The 26601-nt window shown below is 40.0% G+C and overlaps 1 protein-coding gene across 1 annotated transcript in view; it reads left to right on the top strand.

Annotated features, from left to right (window-relative positions):
- Positions 1-26601, top strand: part of LOC117379214 (matrix metalloproteinase-17-like) — a 136344-nt gene that overhangs the window by 105440 nt on the left and 4303 nt on the right. Inside the window, exons 5-9 of the mRNA XM_033975892.2 lie at positions 6017-6193; positions 9569-9671; positions 17200-17282; positions 18429-18581; positions 19122-19379. Of these exons, the coding sequence (XP_033831783.1) occupies positions 6017-6193; positions 9569-9671; positions 17200-17282; positions 18429-18581; positions 19122-19379 (774 nt within the window). The remainder of the gene's footprint in view (positions 1-6016; positions 6194-9568; positions 9672-17199; positions 17283-18428; positions 18582-19121; positions 19380-26601) is intronic.

The following is a 26601-nucleotide window of genomic DNA, read 5'->3' as shown; positions in this document are numbered from 1 at the left end:
CCAGCTATTTGCTTGGTGAATGTTTCTAACCAAATGAGAGTCTGAGAGTCAGCCTCTGTGCAGCCATGTTGTCAACAAACCTGCTGACCCTGAAGGTTAACTTCAAGGCACATAGCTGCAGGTGTAAGTTGTTTTGAAGGTGGTCAAACAAGATTTTAAAAGCTCTTCTCAGTTCAGATCAAAGCAGCGTGTCCTGTGATGCTCTAAATGTTGTGTAAAAAGTTTGGCCCGTGGAGAAGTTTAGAAGTCTAGTAAATGAGACTGTGTAATGTGAATGTGAAAACTTGACCCCAATCAATAAAAGAGCGGTTCACTAGCTCTCCTATAGTGTTGTATTCATTTTATAGCATCGCTTGTTCTTAGATTATGTGTGTTCAGTGTATAGTATTCAATCTTAAATAGCCTGTATTACCCTATTTTCTGATCTATGATCATGATGTTCTGATCCTCATCAAAAACATACCTGGAATTGCATTTTCTTTCATTGACACATTATGCATATTTAGGCTGTGTTCTTCTCTAAAACAGAAAACACTCTGTTCCACCTTGTTATGCCATGTGGTTATACAGGAAGTGCTCCACTGTGTTTTTAAACTCCATACACCTTCAATAGAATCATTTGGATCATTTCAGCCTTGGAATTGACAAGCTCTGCTGAACAAAAGGGAAAATGTAGCTGTTAACTTGAAAACCCCTTCATGACATCACAAGGTAGAACAGAACATTTTGAGTTTTAGAAATGTAGACAGAAAAAATAAAGAACATGTGTGAATGAAACAAAACACAAAACACCCTCCAGGTGTGTTTTTGATGAGGTAACAACAATTATAACATGGCTTAAAGCTCACAAGAGTCAATTTTGCATAATATAGGACATTGGTGCAAGGATCAAGCCCCAAAAAACAGAGGAATTGACAACTATGGTAGGAAAACTGGGGACCTTCTTGCGGTGAGGCAGATATTACATTACTAATTACATGTTCTCTATATGTATGATTTGTTTTGAGAGGTACTCCGGTTCCTATCAACCTGAAATACAATAAGATAAAAAAAGATATCCTCCTGGAAATATTCAAGAAGTCAGAGTTATAGAGAGAAGTGACTGGATCTCTAACACAATAGTTTAGTTTATCAGTACATGACCTGAACAAACATGTGGTGTGATGTCCGGTCATGTCTGGCAATCTTCTATTGTAGGGAGTATTATAACCTCACAGGTCAACAATTCTCAGCAAAACAAAAAAAAGAATGAGCCATAGAGCTAGACCGTTTTTGGACTATTGCGATTAGATATTTAAAAAGCAGGATTCTGTTCAGTGCACATGGTAAACAACCCCAGGAGGAACAGTTGAAAGAAGACTGAAATATGAACTGCTCAACTAATACAAAAATCCAGTGCATTTCAGAACTTGTTTGTAGAGATGTAAACTACAAGTGCAACAAGACAACAAAAAATACACAAAATATAATATTCTTTGCAGGGGAATATTGTCAAATAGTGATTTTGATTTGATTGCAATACCGTTGTGCAGGACTAATGGACCGAGCTGTATCTGGTGTCCTTGATACAGCAGTGCAATGGACAATTCAACATCCTATGGCAATCTTTAAAAAAAACATTTAAAAACACCTCATTTTTATTTACACTTCGATTTTACATTTCATACTTTCATTCTGAAGAAATCACGCTCTCATTTGCTCTTGAATAACTGCATGACGGAATAAGAGCCTGTGTACCACCCTGGAGTACTGTTCCGCAAAATCTGCTGTAGTTGACAGTCTTTAACAAGCAATTATATATTATGATGACATTCCACATCCTCTTAATCCCATTACCCCCTTCATTCTTTTGTCTAACCATGTGCTTATGCAGATTAGTGCTGTCTGAACATCCCATATGACCCCCATAGTATTCACACTAACACCTCAAGGCTACTATAAGGTTAACCACTCATACATAGTGTTTTTCTTATTCTAAATCTTCTTCCCTCAAGATTTTTGTTTTAATTTAAATGGCTTGCTGCTTATGTTACGCTTATATTACGTAAATTGAAGAGTGCTCAGACTGCCCGCAGCCCTTTCAGGTATCTTTGCGGCACTTGTTTGTGATTGGCAGTCCAAAACAGGATGTAATAGCATACTTATCTCGAAAGTCCATGTGTGCGTAGTGTCAGAACAGGCCTGAGAGCAGTCAGAGTCTCCTTAAAGCTGCCTCTCACACACTGTCAAATTACAATAGTGCGATATGGCATGTTAGTGACTCGTTCAATAGGGAATACGGGATACAGGAAAAGTTCACTGACCTAATCTATACCAGAGTGTTACGATATGTCCTCAAATCCCTTTATCCATTGTCCATTTGATCAGTCTTTTCTACAATATTTCAACATTCTCCATCACCTTGCAATGCGCAGTTTGTTTCTTATAGTGGAGAAGTAGCATCTTAAATGTTTGCGCACTCTTAATCTGAAAGTTAGTGGTTAAATCCCCATTCCAGACATTACACACTGTTGCATACTGTCATCTCGGGCAAGACATTTCATCCAGTGATTGGGAGATAGATTAATGGTGATTGGTATGAGATTGGCAGGCGTTCTTGTTACTGCGTGTCCCAGGATAACTGTGGCACCAGAAGACATGTGAGTCTTAGTTATAGTTGTAAATAAATAATATCTGGCTCATGAGATTTCAAACACACACATCTCACATTTCAAACTGTCCAACAAACAAAAACTCAACATTAGCTCCATATCTTCTTGGTAAGCACATTAATTATGGCAGAATTATTTTTTTACACTTGACGCTTTCAAAGACAAAGTTCCAGTAGGTCGTGGGTTTTCAGCTGTACCTGTTTTTTATGCCATTATCCTTTTTTCGTACAGTTTTGTATTGACAAAAGAGGATAATATTGTTCATGCTAGGGACACTGCCTAGTGGCTTTAGCAAATTTTCAACCAAACTTTTTTGGGCTGTGCATGTTCTGTTGAATTATTTGCTTCAATAACATGGAATCACCCATAGTTATAGACGACTGCTCTCTCTGCTCATCTGAAATATTGAGTTTGATGATTATGAATTTCAAGTGCTACACAAACTTCCCACACCAAGTTGCACAAATAAGATTTGTTTTTTACAAATACCAACATATCTAGCCGGACTATATCAGGCCAAAACATGATCTAAAATGAGACTAAACCATGGATAAGCCAGTTCTTAATAATATTTACACCAAAAGAGGACAAAAACAGTCTTATTTTTATGGGTGATCTTAACATCAACTGGGACAGCAAACCAGATAGGAGAGAACTGAAACAATTTACAGATAAGTATAATCTTACACAGATTATAACTGGTCCAATGAGAATAACAAATAAATCAAAAACAACAATTGACTTTTTACGAACAAACCCGAAAGATTTGTTAAGATTTTTAATCTCCTTTCTGGTCTTTCTGACCACAATTTTATTTTCTGCTCAAGAAAAATCAAGAGGCAGCATCCAGCTACAAGCAACAAAACTAGGTCATATGTTTTTATACCTAAAAATCTGCAACAACTTTTAAAGAATGAACTTGAACAACTCAGTTGGTCCAATGTATTGGAAAATGTGGACACTGAAACTTGCTCAATGAACTTTATCAAAAGCATCAATGAAATTTTAACCCAGTTAACAAGAGAAGGTAAAGTAAAAAAAACTAGGGATAATATTCCTTGGCTTAATAGTTACTGTATAAAATTGATGAAAGAAAGGGACCAGGCACTTAAAAAATCGCCAGATTTTTACATCACTCAGAAATAAAGTGATACAGCAAATACGTAAAGCAAAAGCTGTGTTCTATATTGACATTATAAAAGGGGCTAATGGGAATGGTAAAACAATATGGGAAAATTTAAATAAATTGCTGGGGTGTAAAAGAGATCATCATCTCAAGAATCTACAGCTTCAAGTACAGGGCACACTGACTGATGACCTAGGCAAAATTGTCAATATATTTAATACATTCTTCATTACCTCAGTTGCAGATTTAACAAACAACCTAAAAAGCTCTGACATTCCACATTATCCTTTAGATCTTAGTAAACCAGTGTTTAACATACAAGAAATCTCTGTCCCTGAGGTCAAAAAACAATAACAGCTATTAAAAGCTCAAAAGCCAGGGACATATTTGGCATGTCAAGTCACTTCTTAAAGCTTCACAAAGAGATACTCGCAAGTTCAATTGCGCATATAATACATCAGTCCATTAAACACGGAATTGTGCCATTATCATGGAAAACTGCCAGGGTTACCCCGGTATTTAAGGCAGGAGACAAAACAAAACCAGAGAACTATCGGCCAATAAGTATTTTGCCAATCATTTCAAAAATTGCTGGAAAATGGGTTGCCAGACAGCTAACTGAACACCTGAACAATAGTGAAACTACTCTTCATCCTATGCAGTGTGGGTTTCGGAAGCATCACTCCACAGAGACAGCCACTTGCTATTTCTTAGAAAAACTAAAACATCTACTTGATCAGGGCGGCTTTGTGGGCGCTGTGTTCCTTGACCTGAAACGTGCTTTTGACACTATCAATCATACTGTTCTTCTTGACAAATTAACATATTTTAACTTCTCTAACAATGCCCTCTGCTGGATGAAATCATACCTGTCGGACAGAAAACAAGCTGTACAAATTGAAAATTCACGATCAACCTTACTCACTTGCTCAGCCGGAGTCCCACAAGGCTCAATATTAGGTCCAATTTTATTTAGCTTATATGTCAACAATTTACCAAATGCTTTTAAGAGTGTAAAAATGCAACTATATGCAGATGATACTGTACTGTATGCTCATGCAAAAACAAAATATGAAGCTGCTGCAGTGCTCTCGGGTTCCATGGTACCAGTGTCCCACTGGCTCCATGACTCTGGCCTGCATCTCAACACTAAAAAGACGGTCTGTATGTTTTTCTCTCAACAGCCAGCAGGGGGTGAGCAACCGTCTGTGTTGGTCAATGGGGAGAGATTAGATGTGGTTGAACAATTTAAATACCTTGGGGTAGTTTTTGACGCTAACCTAAATTTTAAACAGCATGTTAAAAAAATGTCTTATATAATTAAATTAAATCTGTCAAACTTCAAACATATAAGACCTTATCTGACAACAGAATCAGCAAAGGCGTATATGCGTGCCATGGTCTCATACATCAGAGGCCGTCCTGAAGCCCCTAAAGTCCCTCTTCAAAAAAACATTGAACACACTGGACAAAAAGCTTCTACAGTATCACTATTGTAATATCTTAAGTAAATATAATATTCTGGATCTTGAAAGTTATCAGGTTTTATGGATGCTTGCCTTATTTTTAAAGTTTTAAATGGACTTGCTCCTCCACCATTAATGGATTTTATAAGTAAAAAAACGACTGACCGAGTTAATACCAGAGCACTGACCAGAGGAGACTGTGACGTACAGAGACGCAGGACCAAATTTGGCCAAATGGTGACATCTGTCAGAGGATCACAGTCATGGAACACATTACTGTGGGTCCTTTTCAACCTTTAAGAACACTCTGAAACATTGGTTGAAAAATAATCAAACATGCTCAGACATGTAGATTATTTTTTTCTTGGGGCATCTTAAACTCAGAATATGGTCTATTGTGGTTCACTTGTTGTCATGTCTATGTGCACTTTTGTCTTGTCTGTGTGTTTCTTTAAATTTTCTGTTTCTGACCTGCCTTAGGACAACGGGTGTAAAGTAGCTATTGTGCTAATTCTGGCATATTTACATTGATGCTGTTTGTTGACATGTTGATTAATATGCACTGTCCTAATTAAAATAAATAAATAAAATAAAAAATAGATTAAACAAAAACTTAAACCACAGAGGGCCCTGCTTATCACCAAAGGTAGCTCATATCCACAATTTGTGAAACACTAGTCTAAACTAATAAGACAAGTGAGAAAGGGAAACAAAGATATCTCTCTCCAGTGTAATTTTTCTCTCTCTCTGTCTCTCCCTCTCTCTCTCCTCAGACTCTCATGGGATGGACCTGTTTGCTGTGGCGGTGCATGAGTTTGGCCATGCCATCGGTCTGGTGCACACGTCGGCCATAGAGTCCATCATGAGGCCGTACTACCAAGGTCCTGTGGGAGACCCTCTGAAGTACGACCTGCCCTATGAAGACAAAGTACGCGTGTGGCAGCTCTATGGTATGGAGTTTATGTAGCCTATATGTGTGTGATATTGTTTTTATAAAGCTAAAAAACAGTGTGTGAAGAGTTTTACCCTCTGAAAAAATGAGACTTGCTAATTTCCTAAGCAATTCAATCAGCCTAAACACTTCAAACTGCATCTAAGAGTGCTAGCCTAATATTTGTGCTTACTACGTTAGCCTAGCACCCGGTGATGTGTCGATATCTACACTTTTGAATCCAATTAAAGTGGCTGTACTCAAGTTTTTTCCATGTAGTTGTAGTTGTAATAAGTCTATTGTGTGCTAGCTGCATCTAATTATACATCATTTTATAGTCCAAAAGATTCACTTTATGATGAGGAGAAAACAAGGCCTGTTATGTCACCCGGATTGGCGTTACCGGGGCTCCACCCTGGAGCTAGGCCTGGGGTGGGTGCTGGGACAGCGAGTGCCTGGTGGCCAGGCCTTTCCCCATGGGGCCCGGTCGGACACAGCCCGAAGGAGCAACATGGGACCGTCCTCCCATGGACCCACCACCTGCGGGAGGATCCGTGAGGAGAGACATGGGCTCCTTACCCTCCCAGTGAGGGTAAGGAGCCTGAGCTTGTGCGGGAGGTTGGGCGTTACCAAATAGATATAGTCAGCCTCACCTCCACACATAGCTTGGGCTCTGGAACCTAACTCCTTGAGAGGGGCTGGACTCGCCATTTCTCTGGCGTCGCCCTCAGGAAAAGGCGGCAAGGTGGTGTGGGCATGCTTATTGAACCAGAGCTCAGCCGCCATGAGTTGGAGTTCACCCCAGTGAATGAGAGGGTCGCATCCCCGCGCCTTCGGGTCGGGGACAGGTTTGTCACTGTTGTGTCGGCATACGGGCCAAACAGCAATGCATAGTATCTGGCCATCTTGGAGTCCCTGGGGGTAGTACTAGACAGTGCGCCAACTGGGGACTCTGCTGTTCTACTGAGGGACTTCAATGCCCACGGGGGGAACAACAGTGACACCTGCAGGTGGGTGATCGGTAAGAACGGCCTCCCTGATCTGAACCTGAGCAGTGTTATTAGACTTCTGTACTTGTCACAATTTGTCCATAATAAACACCATGTTCGAGCACAAGGATGTCCATCAGTGCACATGGCACCAGGACACCCTAGGTCGGCGGTCAATGATTGACTTTGTTGTCATGTCATCTGACCTTCAGCCGCATGTCTTGGACACTTGGATGAAAAGAGGGGCAGAGCTGTTAACCGGTGGTGAGTTGGATCCGCTGGCAGAAGAGGAAGCCAGACAGACCTGACAGACCCAAGCATACTGTGAGAGTCTGTTGGGAAGTCTGTTCTCCACCTCTATTGTCGATGTGGCCACTCATAGCTGTAGTCGTAAGGTCTGCGGTGCTGCTGTGGCAAGCTCCTTGGTAGGAATGCTACAGGGGTGGATGATATCCGTCCCATGTATCTTAAGTCTCTGGATGTTGTGGGGCTATCTTGCCTGACATGTCTCTGCAACATCCTGTGGCATACGGGGACAGTACTGGTGGATTGGCAGACCAGGGTGGTGGTCCCTCTGTTTAAGAAGGGGGACTGGAAGGTGTGTTCCAACTACAGGGGAATCACACTTCTCAGCCTTCCCGGATTGCCAGCAGTAAGTCAGACCTGTTCCCAGTGCATGTTGGACTCCAGGGCTGCCCTTTGTTCTGTTCATTGTATTTATGGACAGAATTTCTAGGTTTAGGGGGTCCGGTTCGGGGACCACAGGATCTCATCTCTGCTGTTTGCAGATGATGTTGTCCTGATGGTTTCATCGAGCCAGAATCTGCAGCAGGCACTGGGGCAGTTTGCAGCCGAGCATGAAGCGGCTATTGAGAATCAGCTCCTCCAAACCCAAGGCTATGGTTCTTGACCAGAAAGAGGTGGCTTGCCCTCTCCAGGTGGGTGGAAAGTCCTTGCCTCAAGTGGAGGAGTTCAAGTACCTCAGGGTCTTGTTCATGAGTGAGGATGGATGAGCGTGAGGTTGACAGGTGGGTTCAACTCAGGAGCTCAGTTGAAAAGCAAAGCTCTCTATTTACTGGTAAATCTACGTTCCTACCCTCACCCATGGTCATGAGCTTTGTCTAATGATCAAAATGACAAGATCGCAGATGCAAGCGGTTGAAATGAGTTTCCTCCACAAGGTGAATGGACAGTCCCTTAGAGATAGTGTGCGGAGCTCGGTTTAGAGCTGCTGCTCCTCCATGTCGAGAGGAGCCAGCTGAGGTGTCTCGGGCATCTGCTCAGGATGTCTCCTGGAAGTATTTTCAGACAGTAAAACCAGGTACATTTCCTTTAAATTGAATATGGATTGTTTTTCAACTCAATGGCTAAAACTAAAAATACAACCATAACATTTATTTTCTCTTAGTGTCGCCGATAATTAGATGCTCATTCCAGCCTCTAGGTAGTCTTTGGCTCTCACTTGCACTTGGGCATTGACCAAGACATTATTATTGTATTGAATCCAGTTTGCTGTACTGTTGAAAGAAGAATTATATGGGCTTACACAGTATTCTTCACTTAATACTTGCTCACATTCACTAATTAATGACGCTATACCTAAAAATGTGAACTAGTTTATTTTAAACCATTTGCAGTGGTCTAAAGTTATTTCTCACTTACTTGTGCATCTTAATTGTTTATAGTGACAAGCACTTTTGACAACTTTTAGTTAATGCAGTTTTGCCATCGCGGTAATGTTAACCACTAGCATGTTAAACCACACACTTCCTGATTATCAGACGATAAAACCCTTTATAAGTAGATGCAGACAGGGCACAAATTACTTATTTTGACCTCAAGAGCTGCTTATTCAATATATATCTGTTCAGGGCCATACAGTGTCAAGTGGTAGGTTAAGATAGCTATACCTAGTGAAATGTAATCAATGCTTATAGTGTTTTTTTTATAGGGGAGAGTATCTAAGGGTACTGCCAATATTCTCCTCCCATCCACTGACCATGACTCCTGACACTCTTGTAATTATATATGGAGGGGTAACTGGCATTTGTTGTATCCATCCATGAAAGCTGATGCTGGACAATACAGGAAGCAGGGGCCGTAATGAGGGCTTATTGATTTGACCAAAACGTGCTTGGAGTTAATTGGATCTCATTATAGTGTATAACCTTTATCCCACCATTTCTATAATAGAGAGAATGACGGAGTGAGAGATTGGGATGGAGAGAGGATGAACAGAAAGATAGGGATGAAATGAAAACCAAGCTAATGATATAGGGGGAGTGGATTTTGATTGTTACTGAAATAATGAGTGCAGTTGGTGCAAGGGTTACAAAGAAGTGCTAAGTAATAGTTTTCATTGTAAAGTATATTCAAAGGCCTTAACGTCTAACTTTCTTCTGCAGGGGTCAGAGAGTCAGTGTCACACACAAATCAACCTGGTAACCCTGCTCAAACGGCCGAGCCCCCTGTTCTCCTGGACCTGCCGGAAAACAGGTCAACTTTCCTGTAAGTGCTTACTAATGTGTATGCTAATTTGCTATTAGTTTGAATGAGAGTCTTGAGGGAGAATGGCATGCAACTGAGAAGCTCTGATATTACAAGGATACGTATCATGTCTAATGAAAATACAAAAGCATATTTGTGCATAAAGGTGCATTTCTGTGCTAATAAGAAATTCATTGCTACACCAGACACATTAATGTTTCTGCTTTAAAGGTGCACTGTGTAACTTTTCAAGTGTCAGATCTGTTATTTTATGACCTGGCATGTTCCTCAATGTGGCATTAAACTTGTCTATATTGCATTTTTTTTATTTTTTTTTATTGCAAATAAATGCATTAAAAAACATACATTCTCTCCGTGAGCAGGATCATCTCTCCACAGATCTGACCTGGAACTTTGCTTGTCACCACGGAGATAGAGAAGTTTCTTGTCATACTGTGGAACATTCTAGGCAAAGAAATATCATCTCCATGGAGACAAGCATATGGGGGTACCTTTAAGTTAGCTTATAGAACTACAGGGGGGCAAAAAGTATTTAGTCAGCCACCAATTATGTAAGTTCTGCCACTTAAAAAGATGAGAGAGACCTGTAATTTCCATCATAAGTGCACTTCAACTATGAGAGACAGAATGGGGGGAAAGAATCCAGGAAATCATGTAAGATTTTTAATGAATTAATGGGTAAATTCCTCGGTACAATAAGTATTTGGTCACTTACTAAAAAGCAAGCTAGACCTGTAACTTCTAGCTTAGAGGCTCCTCTGTCCTCCACTCGTTCCCTGTATTAATGGCACCTGTTTGAACTCATTATTAGTATAAAAGACACCTGTCCACAACCTCAAACAGTCATACTCCAAACTCCACTATGGCCAAGACCAAAGAGCTGTCAAAGGACACCAGAAACAAAATTGTAGACCTGCACCAGGCTGGGAAGACTGAATCTGCAATAGGTAAGTAGCTTGGTGTGAAGAAATCAACTGTGGGAGCAATTATTAGAAAATGGAAGACAGACAAGACCACTGATAACCTCCCTCAATCTGGGGCTTGGATCAAAAGAACAGGGAGCAAAAATCCCAGAACAACACGGGGGGTCCTAGGAAATGAGTAACACATTACGCCACGAGGGACTCAAATCCTGCAGTGCCAGACGTGTCCCCCTGCTTAAGCCAGGACATGTCCAGGTTGTCTGGAGTGGGAAACATCATGCTTTGGGGATGTTTTTCTGCAAAGGGACCAGGACAATTGATCCGTGTAAAGGAAAGAATGAATGGGGCCATGTATCGTGAGATTTTGAGTGAAAACCTCCTTCCATCAGCAAGGACAAACACACTGTGCGGGCAATGAAGGGGAGTAGCTTCGTAAGAAGCATTTCAAAATCCTTGTGTGACCTAGCCAGTCTCCAGATCTCAACCCCATAGAAAATCATTGGAGGGAGTTGAAAATCTGTCTTGCCCAGTGACAGCCCCAAAACATCACTGCTCTAGAGGAAATCTGCATGGAGGAATGGGCCAAACTACCAGCAACAGTGTGTGAAAACCTTGTGGAGACTTGCAGAAAAAGTTTGACATCTGTCATTGTCAACAAAGGGATATAACAAAGTACTGAGATGAAGTTTTGTTATTGACAAAATACGCATTTACATAACATCCATAATTTGCAAATAAATTCTTAAAAAATCAGATAGATTTTCTGGGTTTATTTTTTCTCATTCTGTCTCTCATAGTTAAAGTGCACCTATGATGAAAATTACAGGCCTCTCTCATCTTTTTAAGTGGGACAACTTGCACAATTGATGGCTGACTAAATACTCATTAGTCTCATCCTAATTTAAGTTTTTAGTTAGTTTGTTTTTTTTCATTTCCTATAATCTCTTCCAATCTTAAAAACATAACTTCAGGACCAATATGTCAAACTTTTCTAATGCAGTTACAGGGCGACGGTAGCTTAGTTGATAGAGTAGTCGTCCATTGATTTGAAGGTTGGCGGTTTGATCTCAGCTCCCACAAAAGAATACTAAAGGACTGTACCTAGAAAGTGCTATATAAAATGTGATATTTTGCTATTGTTGTGTCCTTGGGCAAGACACTTAACCTGCCTTGCTGCCAGTGATCTAAAGTGCCTTAAGAGTAGAAAAACACTATTTGAAAGGTGGAAATTTTTTTGTATATTTCATCAAATTTTGTCCATCCAGAAGTCTTCTATTTATAATCCGTATATGTCGATACATCTTTATATTCTTTTTTTTTTTTTTTTATGTACACATTTCTTAGTCCATAACAAAAACTCTAATGGACACACATCAAACTAGTACATAAAAAACAAAACATATCACTGCAAAATAATCTCACAGTTTCATTATCTGCATAGCTAACACCAAGATCTTCCAAACAGTATTAAAAAAGCAATTTTACTCCCCTTTACTTGTGTATCTTATCTCCTTAAATGTTAAGTTGCCTCGGGTGCTGCCCCTGACCCCAAGCCCATGTTTAATTCAACAGCTACAGTGATATTTGAAAATGTTTATATCAGGCTAAGTGCTAGCACAGCCGTGGGTATGACAGCATAATACAACATTATACCCAGGAGAATGCAGGGTCACAGCTTCAATCTCGAAAGTCACAATGTTGTTTGGGAAAGGCAAATATTTTTGACTCTGTCGCGTTTTGCACTGCCATCTGTCAAACACTGCCTGCACTTCTGGAGGAGAAAACTGCATGCCAAATACTAATGAATATTGTTAAATGAATAATAATGCTTTTCCAATCCACGTTATTAATATAGCACCTTTTATAAACTGTAATGCTCCCAAAGTGCTGCACAGAAAAAAATTAATACACAAAATGAAATGTCCTGGCTGTGTCATAGGCTATTCTAATGTGATTCATGAATTCATGTTTGAGGAATATGGGACTTGTACTTTATAATAACTACACCTTAATAAAGCATGAAATATGACAAATAGTTTATTAATAGTATATTAAGAATGATTCAGGCTTAGTTGCAGGGGTTACGTTCCAAAAATAACCTACAATACCCCTCACCACACACTTTATACACTTTTCTCAGACAGGCATTAACATTTTCTCACATTTCTCTCTTGTTTAAACACTCTCAAAGTTCAAACCTTCATAGATTAAAAAAAATAAATAAATAAGCACAGTATTATAACAATACAACAAAGAACAAACAAACAAAATACTATACTGTACTGTAAATAAAAATTACAGCTTTTAGAAATACTGTAACAAATTTAATTTTAATGATCAGCCTATGAGGTTGGACACATAAGAAATTATTAATAGTGACGTATTTCACAGTTCCTCTGAGTGTGCCTCTTCGTCCTGGCATCACTCCAATGGTAGTGTCTCCTAATGTTCTTTTTCCTGCAGTCACTGATCCACAAAGCTAAAGCACACTCCATCTGCACAATGGTCTTGTTGCGGGCAGTTACAACCCTTTTTGCATCCTTGTTAAAACTTATTGCTGCTGTCGTCCTTATGTTATTTTCGTCCTTCTTTGTGTCGAGTTTACATGCAAAGTCTCGTGGACAGATTCACGCCACTTGGACGTCTTGGCTGCCCTGCGTTTCTGCGGCGCGTTATCAAGCGTCCAAGTGGCGTGAATCTGGCATTGACATGCGTGCCTTGAGCGTTCAGGCATTGGATGCTTTGTTCAGGCATCCAAAAGCTGAAAAAGCTGAACTTTTTGGCGTTTTACACGCAGCGTCAACCAATCAGAAACTACGCTCCAGTGACAAAGCGACGTCATTATCTGGAACAAGTAGAAAGACATCAGCCACAAACTAACTGCAACTTAATTATGCAGAACGCACCTGCTAGCTTAAAGGCTAGTCATGGAACCAAACACACAGCAGAGTCGATCGCCTCCGTTGATGGGTTTTATGTAATAAATACACTAAAGTCACTCTCTCAACTTGGTCTGCATCGTTCACAAAGACACAGGGAAAACAAAGGCACTTGTAGACCACAATGGACGCTCTGGACACGTGTCAAGATGACGTGCGTCCATGACGCACGTTGGAGGCGTTTGTCCTCAAATGCAAAGGCGTCCAACTAGAGGCGTCCACCACTTCTTGACTCCCCAGTGTGAACGCACCATTAGCCAATCAGGTAGAACCCAATGCTGTTAAAAAAAAGCATGCAAGATTGCACACACAAAAATATGCGAAACAACGAGACCGCAAAAGATTAACCACAATATATCGAGGGATCACTGTGTTTAATTAAGGAGCTAGGATAATTGTTAAGCACTTAGTTTGAATTGTTGCTAATCTTGCTAGTCTTTCTTCTTGCGTTATTAAAGCTATGCACAGAAAAATTCTGTTTGCACCGATCTCATGTTCCTGCCCATGGCTCTGAACTTGCTTAAATGTACATACATTTTTCAAGTATGAAAGCACAAAAACTATACAAATCTGCTGTTTGCTCACTATGGAGAGTAAAGACCAGCACCATAATCAGTTCTACAGTTTTGAACAGGAAGTCATTGGGCTCATTTTTATTAAAGTGGGACTAAATGCATAAACTTGACCAACAACCACATTGCAAATAGAGATGATAAACTGGGCAGCACCTGGAGGACTAAAAAAGACAGGAGGGGAGGACGGGCATGGTCTGAGGTATAAGAACAGTATGATTGTTCTAAAAGGTATACACACTTGAAACTTCACACCTGCAGCCAGGCATTTGCAATCAAAAACGCCTGGCTTCAAGGAGGCATATGTGATGTCACATAGTACTTGGAATTGTAGTGGCGACTGGAGGCAGCACAGACAGACAGAAGGTTGCAAATGCATGTAGTTTGCTTTAAAATTGACAAAAAAGACTAGGAACAGTAGACAATGCTACAGCATGTACACAGTTTTAATAGTAAATAGTTGTCATTAAATAAGAACTAGCAAAAACCATAATAGGTCTAATAGCACAAGAAATAGTTGCAGTAACCGCCCATAACTTTTAATATAATTTCCAAAGGCCATTGTGTGTAGTTGTAAAAGTGTATCGAATGCTAGTATAATTTCCAATCAGCATGGTTCTGTGTTTTATTGTGTTCTATCAGACTCAATTATTTCTCACTGTCGTCCAAATACAAGTATTGAAGCTTGATATGAAGTCATGAGCAATCAATGGTGCAAATTAGCGACAAGTCTGTAAGGGAGCTTGGGAACCTGCCCGTCTAATTAAGCAATTCCCTCAAGTGCCTTGGAAGAATATCAACTCATCCTGTTTTAGATTACCAGGATAATTAGGAGAAATCGTAACCGTTTTTCCATGAGTCTACACACGCCAGGGCCACCAAGAGAATGACGGGTTTTGTTTAAAGAGGCCAATATTTGGTAAATGTGTTTCAATAAAGTTATTTTGGATAGTTCACTGGAGTACAAATAAACAAGAGCAAAGCCAAAGAAAATGTCCTATATATATGTATTATGTTCTATTTTTGCTTTAATCATGTGCCACAGTACAAAATAGAGGGTGCAATGACACCAGCTGGAGATAAGTTTAAATCAAGTTTAAAACAGTAGCAGGGTGGTTGTGGGTCCAGAATGACTCTGTTGAAAGTGGATGGACTTTAAAAACACAGAGGAGCATTTCAGTTTTCACCTGAAGTCAGAGAGACTGATCAAATGTATCAAGATTATAACATATGGAACTGAAACTAAACACAACTCAAAATGTGATATTTTTAACAGGGTTAAAGCTCAAACAAGTCTGAACATTTCAAGAGATCTTTAACTAAGATAAAATGTTCCTATTGTGAGGACTGCAAAACTTCCACTTTATGCCACATTATGCAACCTGGCTCACGCCAGATTGATGTGCGGCACTCTGAATTGAGTTCTACAGATTATCAATGTGGAGCGTCTCTTGTTGAAAGTGATTGGGACATTCAAACTAATACGCCAAGCTCCAAGGTTAAAGTGTTACAGCGAACAAGCCAAAAATCTAACTTTGATTAAATCCCGTTGAGGGAAAAGCACAAACATCTTTTCTGCCCACAAATGTACATAGCGCTTCTCTCTGCACTTTTTCTCATATTGGCCCGGGCCCAATTGCATCAGCAGGAGCCTGCCAAGATGGATTCTCGTGAGTGCATGAAGTCACAAATATTCATCTTCCTTCAATTCATAATGCTGCTCAAGGTTACACATTATGCCCACTGGGAATAATTACAATCTTCAGTCTGGTTAAATATACATGCAAATACTGATACGCTCAAATTAAAGAGGAAGATAAGTATATCTTTAATGACACTTGTCCTTTACAATTCAAGTAGAGAGATAAAGACTACATATGAGCATTGTTATCATTTTGATAAAACTGATTTTGAATAGCATTTTATAACAATATAAGACATGGAATATTGATAGGCTAGTGCAGGACAATGATTGGAGCCAAATTGCCCCCATCTCCAAAATGCAAGTGTGCTCACAATTACTTATAGTGTAGAGAGCTCTATCCATGTTTCTTTATCATCTCACCACTCGCCTTTTACAAAACACTGGGCTATCCATTTAATGATCTTCGCTTTGAACCTCCGCCACCTTCATTAATCCTGTCCTGTAGACTCATCTCAGGTCACAGGGCGTGAAAAGCAGAATTAGCCTTGACAAGGGCATTGCCACTGACCACTGTGCAGAATCTAGCTTTAATAAACCTCTAAATAGCCATCTTTGTGAGCGTCTGGGAGCTAGCTAGCAGGCTCTCTCCCCCCTACAGCGTTAATGGACACATCATTGGCATTCGATCCACGCCACGGTTTGAAAATCACTTATAAACCCCAGGGAAATATGCGCCAAGGGACCCCAGCAGCGCGCCGACATGATAACATCTCCTCTTTTGTTTAGCCTAGCCGCTTTAACATTCACGCTACACGCCACAGTCGCAATAGATAAGGGTGAGAAGCGAATTTAGATGCAAAAAGTGACTACAGCAGCCACACTTGTGCATATCTTAGAGGGAAAATCCAGTTAGCGGTCAATGTGAGGAAGCATGGCTAGATTCTTGCAAAGACGTGGTTTGTATGTGGAGATCAGATTAGCGAGGCTTAGTGTACTGGGCTTGTGCCACGTAACAGTTTAAAAAAATACCTTGAAAAACATGCATTCTCACAGTGAGCTTGTTAGTTTCTCCACAGATCTGACCTGTAACTTGGCTTGGAGGCTTCCCTTGCTTGTGTTCAAGGAGGTAGATTAAAGTCATACTGCGGAACAATCCAGACAATGCATTATCATCTATGGAGACAAACCAGTGGCTGACATCCCACCAGAAAAGTTGCATAGTGCACCTTCAAGTTCAGATGTTCATATTACAGTTCCTGTCAAAAGGTGAAAAAATGGACTGTGATTTGAAACGTGAAAAAAAATAAAAATAAATCAAAACTGATTACAGTAATTGCAAATGACAACAACACGTGTCAATGCTTATCCTGCCTCTTCTGACATGTACTGTATTCTAGTGATGTTGTTTCTTACATAACCATCTTCCTTCCTCCTCCATATCTCTCGCAGGCTGGCTCGAGATGCCCCAGACAGATGCACCAGTCACTTTGATGCAGTGGCCCAGATACGGGGAGAGGCCTTCTTTTTCAAAGGTACAGCACTTACCACAAGAAAAGGCCAACTCAAGACTATAAGGGATGGTGGGTGAGACAGGAGCTAAGTGAGCCTACAGAACCGGAGTAGATTAAAGGCGTGATGGGAGAGTGGAGTTGAGGAGACTTAAGGAGACAGGGCTAAGCTCACTAGTCTGTAGGTTACATCAGGCTTTCATGTTGCCCTCTGCAGGAATGACCCCGAGGTACACTGCTACTGACAACTGAACAAGACACAGACTTCACCTTCTGTGCCATTTCAAGTTTTTACTTTTACCAAGTTATTTGTATTTGATTAAAATCTATCCAATTAGGCAATTTTGCTATTAAAAGATGAATATCAGACACAAAAATTAATTTAGTGCAAAGATATTATCAACTTTAGTGATGCTACATGAATTAAAAAGTAATATCTTAATAATTTTTTTAGCTGTACGATATAGTAACCCAAATTGAGGCTTTCTAATTGATTTTATATATATATATATATATATATATATATATATATATATATATATATATATATATATATATATATATATATATATATATATATATATATATATATAGTCCTTATCAATACATTGTGTACCTTAATAGCTTTTTTTTCCATAAAAGTGCTATTGAATTATGCTTTTTAATTAACCTTGCCCCTTCACCAATCTTATGTATCAAATAAATGTTAATGACTTAAGCAGTGCTTTTCACTTACTTGTACTATATTAGGTTCAGTGAATGAATAACATATGAACACTACTTGCCAGATATTACACATATTTTTCATGTTTCATGACTGAATGAATTGTGAAAGCTGTGTTTTTAATGCATTGTGTTTCAGTGGAAAGAATGTTCCATAGTATGCCATTAAACTTATCTATATTGCATTTATTCAGCTAGACGTGTTTTAATTGATAAAAATAATAATTCCCCAAGTGCTTAACATAAGTTCTGCTGTTTAAAGTGGCTGTAATTGATTGTGCCCATGTACTGGAAATGACATTTATCTGTGTGATTAATGATTATATTCAAACTTATGTCAGTACTTCAGGTCATTTTCAGAAGTTCTATACTCTTTACCTGCAATGACAATTTATTAGCAGATACAACCAGCAAATACTTAAATGTTGTACTCATGTATTTTGCAAGGGAAATATTTCTGGAGGCTAACCCGAGAGAAGCACCTGGTGTCTTTGAGGCCAGCGCAGATCCAACGCTTCTGGAGAGGTCTCCCCAACAATCTGGACAGTGTGGACGCAGTGTACGAGAGGCCTGTGGACCACAAGATAGTGTTTTTCAAAGGTAGACAAACGTTATGGCATTAAACACAGTGGAACAAAATGGTCTAAAGCTAAATTATAGTATTATAATCTGAAAAAATAGCAGTGACAAAAAAATATTAACACATAATAAGTGGTTTAACTGACAAAGTAAAACATTTGAGATGGGAATTATCTGCTCAATAAGGCGACAGATGAAATAAGACATTTATCTGCCAGTGCAGCAGGAGCATGAAAGGGAAGTTTCTATCATTTACAAGTGTCATGAATTATATTTGAACAAATGGAGCAGAAACCAGTGGAAGTTGTTGCTATTACTGGAAGAAATAGAGCTCAGGCTGATTTCTAATATCCCATGTTTCATCTCCATTTGTTTGGAACGGTTTGAAACGATTGACATTGTGGCAAATCACTGAAACTGTGTCTTTATAGTGTAATGTAATGCATTTCAAATGTTTGAATAAAGTCGTTTTCATTTTGTAGACAGACCTTCAGTTTGAATTTGATTTTTACTATTGAATATTTCCTGTCTGAGTACTGAGTTCTGCTTCTTCACTTTCAGGTCTGAAGTACTGGGTGTTCAAAGACAACATCGTGGAGGAGGGATACCCTCGTCCGATCAGTGACTTTGGCTTACCTACAGACGGTGTGGACGCTGCTTTTGTTTGGCTCCACAACGATAAAACGTACTTCTTTAAGGACAACTTGTACTGGCGCTATGACGACCACCTGAGGAGGATGGACCTGGGCTACCCCAAAGACAGCTCCCTGTGGAAGGGGCTGCCCCCCAGCCTGGACGACGCCATGAGGTGGTCTGATGGTGAGTGGTGCATTAAAGTGCTGTGGCAGAATGAAAGAAAAATTCAGTTCATATCTAATATAAACATAACAGATAAGCTCTAGTATCCTCTTAGGTTATGATTTTTTTTTTCCAACAGTGTTCCATTGCTGATCCAAGTTTTATTTTTTTATGGGAAAGAATGACTGATTCATAATTAATCTTCACTTGGCATAAACATAACACCATAATTAAAGTCAACAGGTCGGTGCCCCTTTTATATTATTTTTTTCCATTAATAAATATTGCCACATTTCCTGTCACTGATAAGACTGTGAGCCATCATAGAGCGGTGATGCTTCATAAATACTGGCACAAATGGATCTGTGATATTCCCAGACCTGTTGCAAACTCTCATCCTGGCATCTTTTCCGTGTTTGTGACCTGGAACGTCAACAAGCTGCTGACACCCACACGCTCACCTCACAGGCAGAGCAGCAAGGGAACTGAGTGGGATAATTACAAAAATTAACATCATTTGATCAGGTTTTTATGGAGAGGAATGGAATTTGGCTGACCTCACTTGATTAATGGCAGGTGTTACTTTTTAAAGGGACCAAAATATGAATCAAACCTTTTTTCATGGTTAGCAACAACATTTTGATTGCACAAGGATTGGTATTAAATATTTGGGCACCATTTCACTGCAGCAGCCAGCAAGTGAGTGGTTAGCAAGGAAGGTTCCAGTAGGGATTCCTCTCTTGTTTTTCCCCTCAACCAAAAACATACACAATAGGCCATCTCCTGCCAAGCCTAGCTCAAAATTTGGAAATGGGTCACTGAGCACAGCACTGAGGCTGTGGTTGCAACCCGGCTCCTGACAAGTTCCCCATGCAGCGGCATTGAGGGATGGGTAAAATACAGAGGGCAAATTTGCATATAGGGATAAAAAAAAATACAAAAAGTAACCTTAACCTTTTTATATATTCTAGTGTGTGAATAATACATGTTCTATGGTCTGTTAACTGTGTGAACCCATGCTACACAAATGTTCTAAATCCTTTGAGACCAATAAAACATACATTTGGCAAAGTGTAATAGTGGGTCACATGGTTTGGCAGGGGTGAAAACATTAATTCAATGGGAAACACAATTTGTAAGGTAATTTTCACACATTAGTGCATACCATGAGCCATGTGAGAGTCCATCAACTGATCGGTGATTATTCCTATTACAACACACTTCAAGCGGACAGAGCCATTTGAATATATGTGCTTGCGCTCACTTCCCCTATACACGGTGGTCTTTCTTTAACCTGTGGCTAAATACACTGTGTGGACTGTACACGCTGGTGGCAAAGATTAGAAAACTTTTTGAATGACACACAGACAGACCCAGGCTCACCTGCACAGACAGAGGCAAGAGGAGACCATCACTGATATTAAATTGATCTAAATGACCTCCTCAGACGAACATGTCAAACAGAGCTCTGCAGCACCCATGCACACAAATATACGTGATCTAAGCTTTTTTGTCCAATTAACACTTCTACTTGCACCCCAGACTGCATAGGTCAGCCTGAGGTCAGCCATGTTCACACCACACTAATCTTCCTCCAGAGTGCAAGTGGAGCCACTCCGACTGTTGGGTTTGGCCCAAGTGCACTGCTCTCGGAGCGAATGCTCTTTTACGTCGCTCTAACTAGTGGCTATGTGAAAATTACAAGACATTTCCTAGTGAATTTTATATAATTCAAGTACAACTAATTCAAGTTGAGTGAGTCATAGTTGGATGTTGTTGTACAGTATAAGTTCAACAATAGCATAGCCTTATTTCCAGTCCGGTTTTTGCATTTCCTGTTTGTGTTGTCTTATGCGCATTAACCTATAAGCAAAAATGATTGCTTTCTTTTTTTTTAATCAGATAATTGTTGTTTTTACTCCTCTTGCTTCTTTCCCCAGTTATCAAAGACCCCCACAAAGCACGTACTCAGAGCAAACATGTGTGCCTAAGCTCCACATAGAGGAGACCGAATCCCCCCTGCTCTGCCTCCCCTGAGCGGCTAACTTCCCAGGCTGATACTTCAGTGTTAGCCTGGGGGAGTATAGCCTGTATATATGTGTGTGTGTATATATATATATATATATATATATATATATATATATATATATATATATATATATATGTGTGTGTGTGTGTGTCTGTGTGTGTGTGCCTGTCAGCCATTACCCCTGAGCCATTATCATCACCGTGGCGACCGGCAAGGTAAACTTTGGAGACCTGCATGTGCTCAGATGTAGGCAGACCAAGGGATCATGGGAAATTGAAGCCACATCAAAGGCTGGGCTCTGTAGGGTACGTTGCTTTTAGAGGCTGGGAGTGAATGGCAGAAGAAGAGAGGGGGATAGAGAGAGAAAAGGAGAAGGAGAGAGAAAGGGAGAGAGTGAAAAGAGGGGGAGGAAGATTGAAAGGAGGATGAGAGAAAAATAAATGAAGGAGAGATGTGTGGGGAGAGGGGGCACAAAAACAGAGGGAGAAAGGGGGTAGAGAGAGAGGGGGAAAACAGAGAGAGGGAGAGGAAAGAAGAAGATGAGGGGGAGGGGGTGAAAGAGAGAGACGAGATATATAGGAAAAGGAAGGGAGAAACAGAGAGAGGGAGGGAGAGGAAAGAAAGTGGGAGAGAAGGAAAGCAGGAGAGACATGAATACAAAAAAAGAAAGTAAAGATAGATAGATAGAGGGAGGGGTGAGGGTAAAGAGAGGACGAGAGCGGGAAGGAGAGAGAGGAGAGAGATAGGGAAAGAGAGCACATAGTGGTAAGATAACAAAGGACAGCAAAGATACCAGGACACCTCATTATGAAAATCTGAGACAGACAGCTAGGGTTGTGTGAGTGGAGATAGCAAAGCTCACTTTTGACATGATACAGGGCCCCGGGTGCAAAAGATGAAGAGTGTGACAGCCAAAAATAAGATGTCGGAATGACGGATGGTTGGAGCGGTACACTTGACTAAAGTAGAGCTGCATACAAAAGGATAGGTCATTAGGCTAATAAGATACACAGATCTTATAAGACATATTAGCAGTAGTCGGGGTATTGTTACGACACGCTGGGCTTTGGTGATAACTTTAAACTGTTTGTTAAGCATAATGCATGACAATGTAATGGCATCTCTGGGCTCATCTGTCATCTTAAATAATACTTTTAAGAGACTATATTTATCTTATGAATAGACCTTGGTTGAACTTTATAGTTAGATATAAAGTTGTGGATTTTTTTTACACTAATGGTCAACTCTTGTGGAGCTTACACATTATTATAAGAGAAAATTATATCTATTAAGTTTGGCCTGTAAAAACATATGCAAAAAATCTTCCATTCGAATTGCCATTGCCTCTCCACCAGATGAGCTCAGGCCATATAACTGTTGTCTTTTATTGTGATGTGCTTTATTTTAGTATTTTATGCATGACCTTTATGATGAATGTTTTGCCTTTTTTGAAAAAAAAACCAAAAACAAAACTCACCTGCTGGGACAGACAAATAAAGCTAAATCTATCCAAACTAGCAAAAACTCAACTCTCAAAATCTAAAATCAAAATGAACCTTGGCTGCACTTGAGAACTGAGAACTGAGAATCAGCCTAAAACTGTTTTCTTTTATAGTGAAACATGTAGCATATCTCCCTGTGTTACATTTATTACAGTTAGGGCTCAGTCTAACCTCAAGACATGGGCTCATGCAACCATTCGGATGATTATGTGTAAAACATGGATTATACAATGTGCTCAATGAGTTGTCTTGCCAAAAAAATAAATAAATAACACCAGGGAGGAATTCTACCCTTGTTCAGCAAGATTGCTTCTCCATCTTGAGAGGCTCCTGCTGGTGTGATAGGGCCCGACTGCTGTGACCAATCACAGGACAACATTGTGGTTTAGATGGAAGCCAAAGACAAAGCATCAAGTCAAACAAAACAAACATTATGATGCTGAGAGATGTAGTTAAGCAAATGTTATTTTTGTTTAAAATTATATTTTTCAGCTTATACCATTTATATTATGCTTCGGCCCAACAACTTAGAGTATTGGTCATCTTGACAGGTCCAGATCCCTTTCAGTGAGAGCTATTCCAGAATTATAAAGTGTGGAGCTCAATTCAGAGTGGACACATGTCAGTCTGGCATTAGCCAGGTTAGCTGAAATCTATATTTAACCTGGACATTCTGGCCCTACAGAAACAGTATAATATAACATATTTATTACTGTATCAATTGTTCAAGGTCAGACAGGCTAGTTAACTGCTGTAGTAAACCCAGCAACTAGTTGTAGACAGTTAGCTGCCCTGGGCTTAAATGGTTGAATGTGACCACCAGTGTGCTCCTGGTCGTCTCTGACCATGGCCAATCCCCATACTCACTCATCACATTCAAACAGTCATGGTGGGTGAAGTGTGTTGGACACAGCAAGGGTATGAAGACACCAATCAATCCAGTTGACTGCAGTATAACTTTAGCCACTGTGCAGTAGATGGTCTAGATACAGTGATTTCACTCTAATTTACACCCATTCTGTACATCAGTTAAATTATATCATTATTATATACTTTATACAGAAGGTCAAAAGATTATTTGGAGCAATTAATTCACTGTAAAGACAGAACAAGAGGCCTTGATTATAAATTCTATACAAATTCTACACCCCTGATTCAATATACTCAAAGCGCTTTACATTGCATTATTCATCCACTCTACACTCCACTCAATGATGCTAAGCTGCTCCTACTACCCTGGGGTACACTCATGGAAGCAAGCCTGTTAATTTGCACCATGGCACCACTCCATCTAATTACGCACACACCACAATCATACAATGTCTTGACGAAAGAAGCAACACCAGTATGCAAAGTCTGGTGCTGGGATCAAACCACTGACTTTTGGGTTTGTGGGCGAATGCTTTAGCCACTGAGCTACAACTGCCCTGAGCTAGCTTAACCGTTCAGTTCGAACTGAACTGAAGATAAACTGAAGAAGCAGCTTGGATGAGCAGCGACATGTCTTCACTCCTACAACGTTTTGTCCAGTTGACAGATTTTATATGTTTCTTTTGCTATGGATCAGACCTGGACGACTGAGGGGTTACACAGATATAGCACGCACATCAACCCTAGTTAAAGGTGTGCACCACTACTTGTTTCCATGATGTTATTGCTTTGCTTGGAATTTTCCGCAGTGTGGCATTAAACCTGCATTTATCAAATTACAGGTTTATTTATTACCAGAAAATTCACCTTGAAGAAGAAACATCCGGGACCCCCTCTCCACAGAAGTGACATGTAACTAGCCCAGTGGGATTATCCGTTTGTTTCCGTGGAGGTAGCTAAGTTTAATGCCATACCTTGAAACATTCCAGGCCAAGCAGTTGATGGACCTTCCACCTGAAAAGTTACATAGACCACCTTTATATACATTGCTTTCTCTACCATTGTTGTCTGCAGATAGCATTCTCACCCATGCTTTCATTCTGGTTTATCTCCCAACTCCTTTTCATCCCTCTGAGTTTCTAGTTTAGAAAATTAATGAGGCTCAGTACTATCAGTAGCAGCTCCTCTCCCCACTCTCGTCCTCACTTGTGAATGAATGGATTTTAACAGTGACGATAGAATGCAGATGTTTCCTAAATGAATAATGCTGATTGCTTACCCCTCAGCGTACTTGTCCCATACATGGTAAATGAGCTACGAAGCCACAAAAAAGTTAATCAAATATCCTATGGTGAAAAGCACAATGTATTTTAATTTGCGAAATACTAATTATGCATGATAGCTTGTAATTAGGCAAAGTTTGATAATGGCTTAGAACGATTTAGCGTAATTTCTGCGATATTTGCAAGATGACTGCAAAGTGCTTGTCATTTACTTGTTTGTTCTGAGCTAGTTTGGTATTTCTCTGACGTTAATTAACTTCAGTCCACAAAAGTGAAAGGAGGCCGTGTGGTAGGGGTGTGTCAGTGACAATCAAGTGACAGTACAATTATAGTGTCGGGGACTGCCCAAACAGAGCGGGTTTGCCATTTGGAATACCAAGAGGATGGGGAATATATACAGCGTAGGATATGAACAATGAAACTGGAACTGTATGGAAATGCCCTTTTGAAATTATATGGTTGAATGCTTCCTATAAATGTTATTATTTCCAAGCCAAATGGACTCTCTTATGTGTTGAGAGAAAGTAGTAGCCTAGAGTATCAGAACTGGCCAAACGTCAAGCTAGCAATGGCGTGTTAGTTTCCGTTTTATTATGGTACAATGAAACTAAATTGATAATATAGGAATCAGTGAAAAATTCAAGCTGCCGGATTTAAATTTTACAGTTTCAAATAAATCCTATCTATGTGTCTGTGTGAGCTGTGTAATTGTTCCTGCAAAGTTTCTGCCAAGCAACAGAACTAGGTTGCAAACATCAGCAATATACTGTTTGCGTCACTGGTTTTTACAGAATAGAACACCAAATTAGCCAATATAACTTTTAAATGCTGTGTTTTTTAACCTTGTAAGCAAAGACACCCACATCCAAAAAACTGGTAAGCCTGCGTGCTGGGTCCACAAAACATAACTGTAGAAAGAAAATAGATACCCACAGCAGTTCCCCATTTTTATATTCAATAACACCACATGTGAGGTTATGGGTGGGAGCCCTTCTTCAGGCGTGTTTGTGCGGATCTAAGTGTACAACCTGTACCTGATATTTGCCATTTTAAAACACTTTGCAGTAGTAAAAAAAATTATTCCACGCTTTCACAGCACATTCCTAGCTTCCTGACTATACAGTACATGTTTTGTCATCAAACATACTGCAACAAACAATGCACAGTAACAGTGCAGCAGTGTTACATCTTAGTTTCCGGAGGATAAAAACGCTTCATAATTTGACACAACTAAACTCTCTTCAGTGCATTGTAAGAATGTTCATTTCTGGTGGAAGCATCAAAGACGACAAAGAGACTGAAACATAAAGTCAGAAGTGTTTAATGAGTTCCACACAGGTAAAGTGAACAATGAAGCAATGGACTTTCCGGAAAGGATAGATGGAGAGCCCTGAGATGTGTATGCTGACAGCTTTTATAGGGTCCCCCAATGTATGCGCGTGTGTGTGTGTGTGTGTGTGGGTGGGTGTATGGGTGTATGTGTTGGCATGAGGAGGGCCCTTCTTCTAATCTGTATGGTGTCTTCATAAGGCCCACGCTGGTGTGCATAGTGTCTGCAC

Source organism: Periophthalmus magnuspinnatus, chromosome 12 (genome assembly GCF_009829125.3).
Source record: "Periophthalmus magnuspinnatus isolate fPerMag1 chromosome 12, fPerMag1.2.pri, whole genome shotgun sequence".
Classification (NCBI taxonomy): Eukaryota; Metazoa; Chordata; class Actinopteri; order Gobiiformes; family Gobiidae; genus Periophthalmus; species Periophthalmus magnuspinnatus.
The sequence above is the reverse complement of the archived record's forward strand: the minus strand, read 5'-3'. Positions and strand labels throughout refer to the sequence as shown.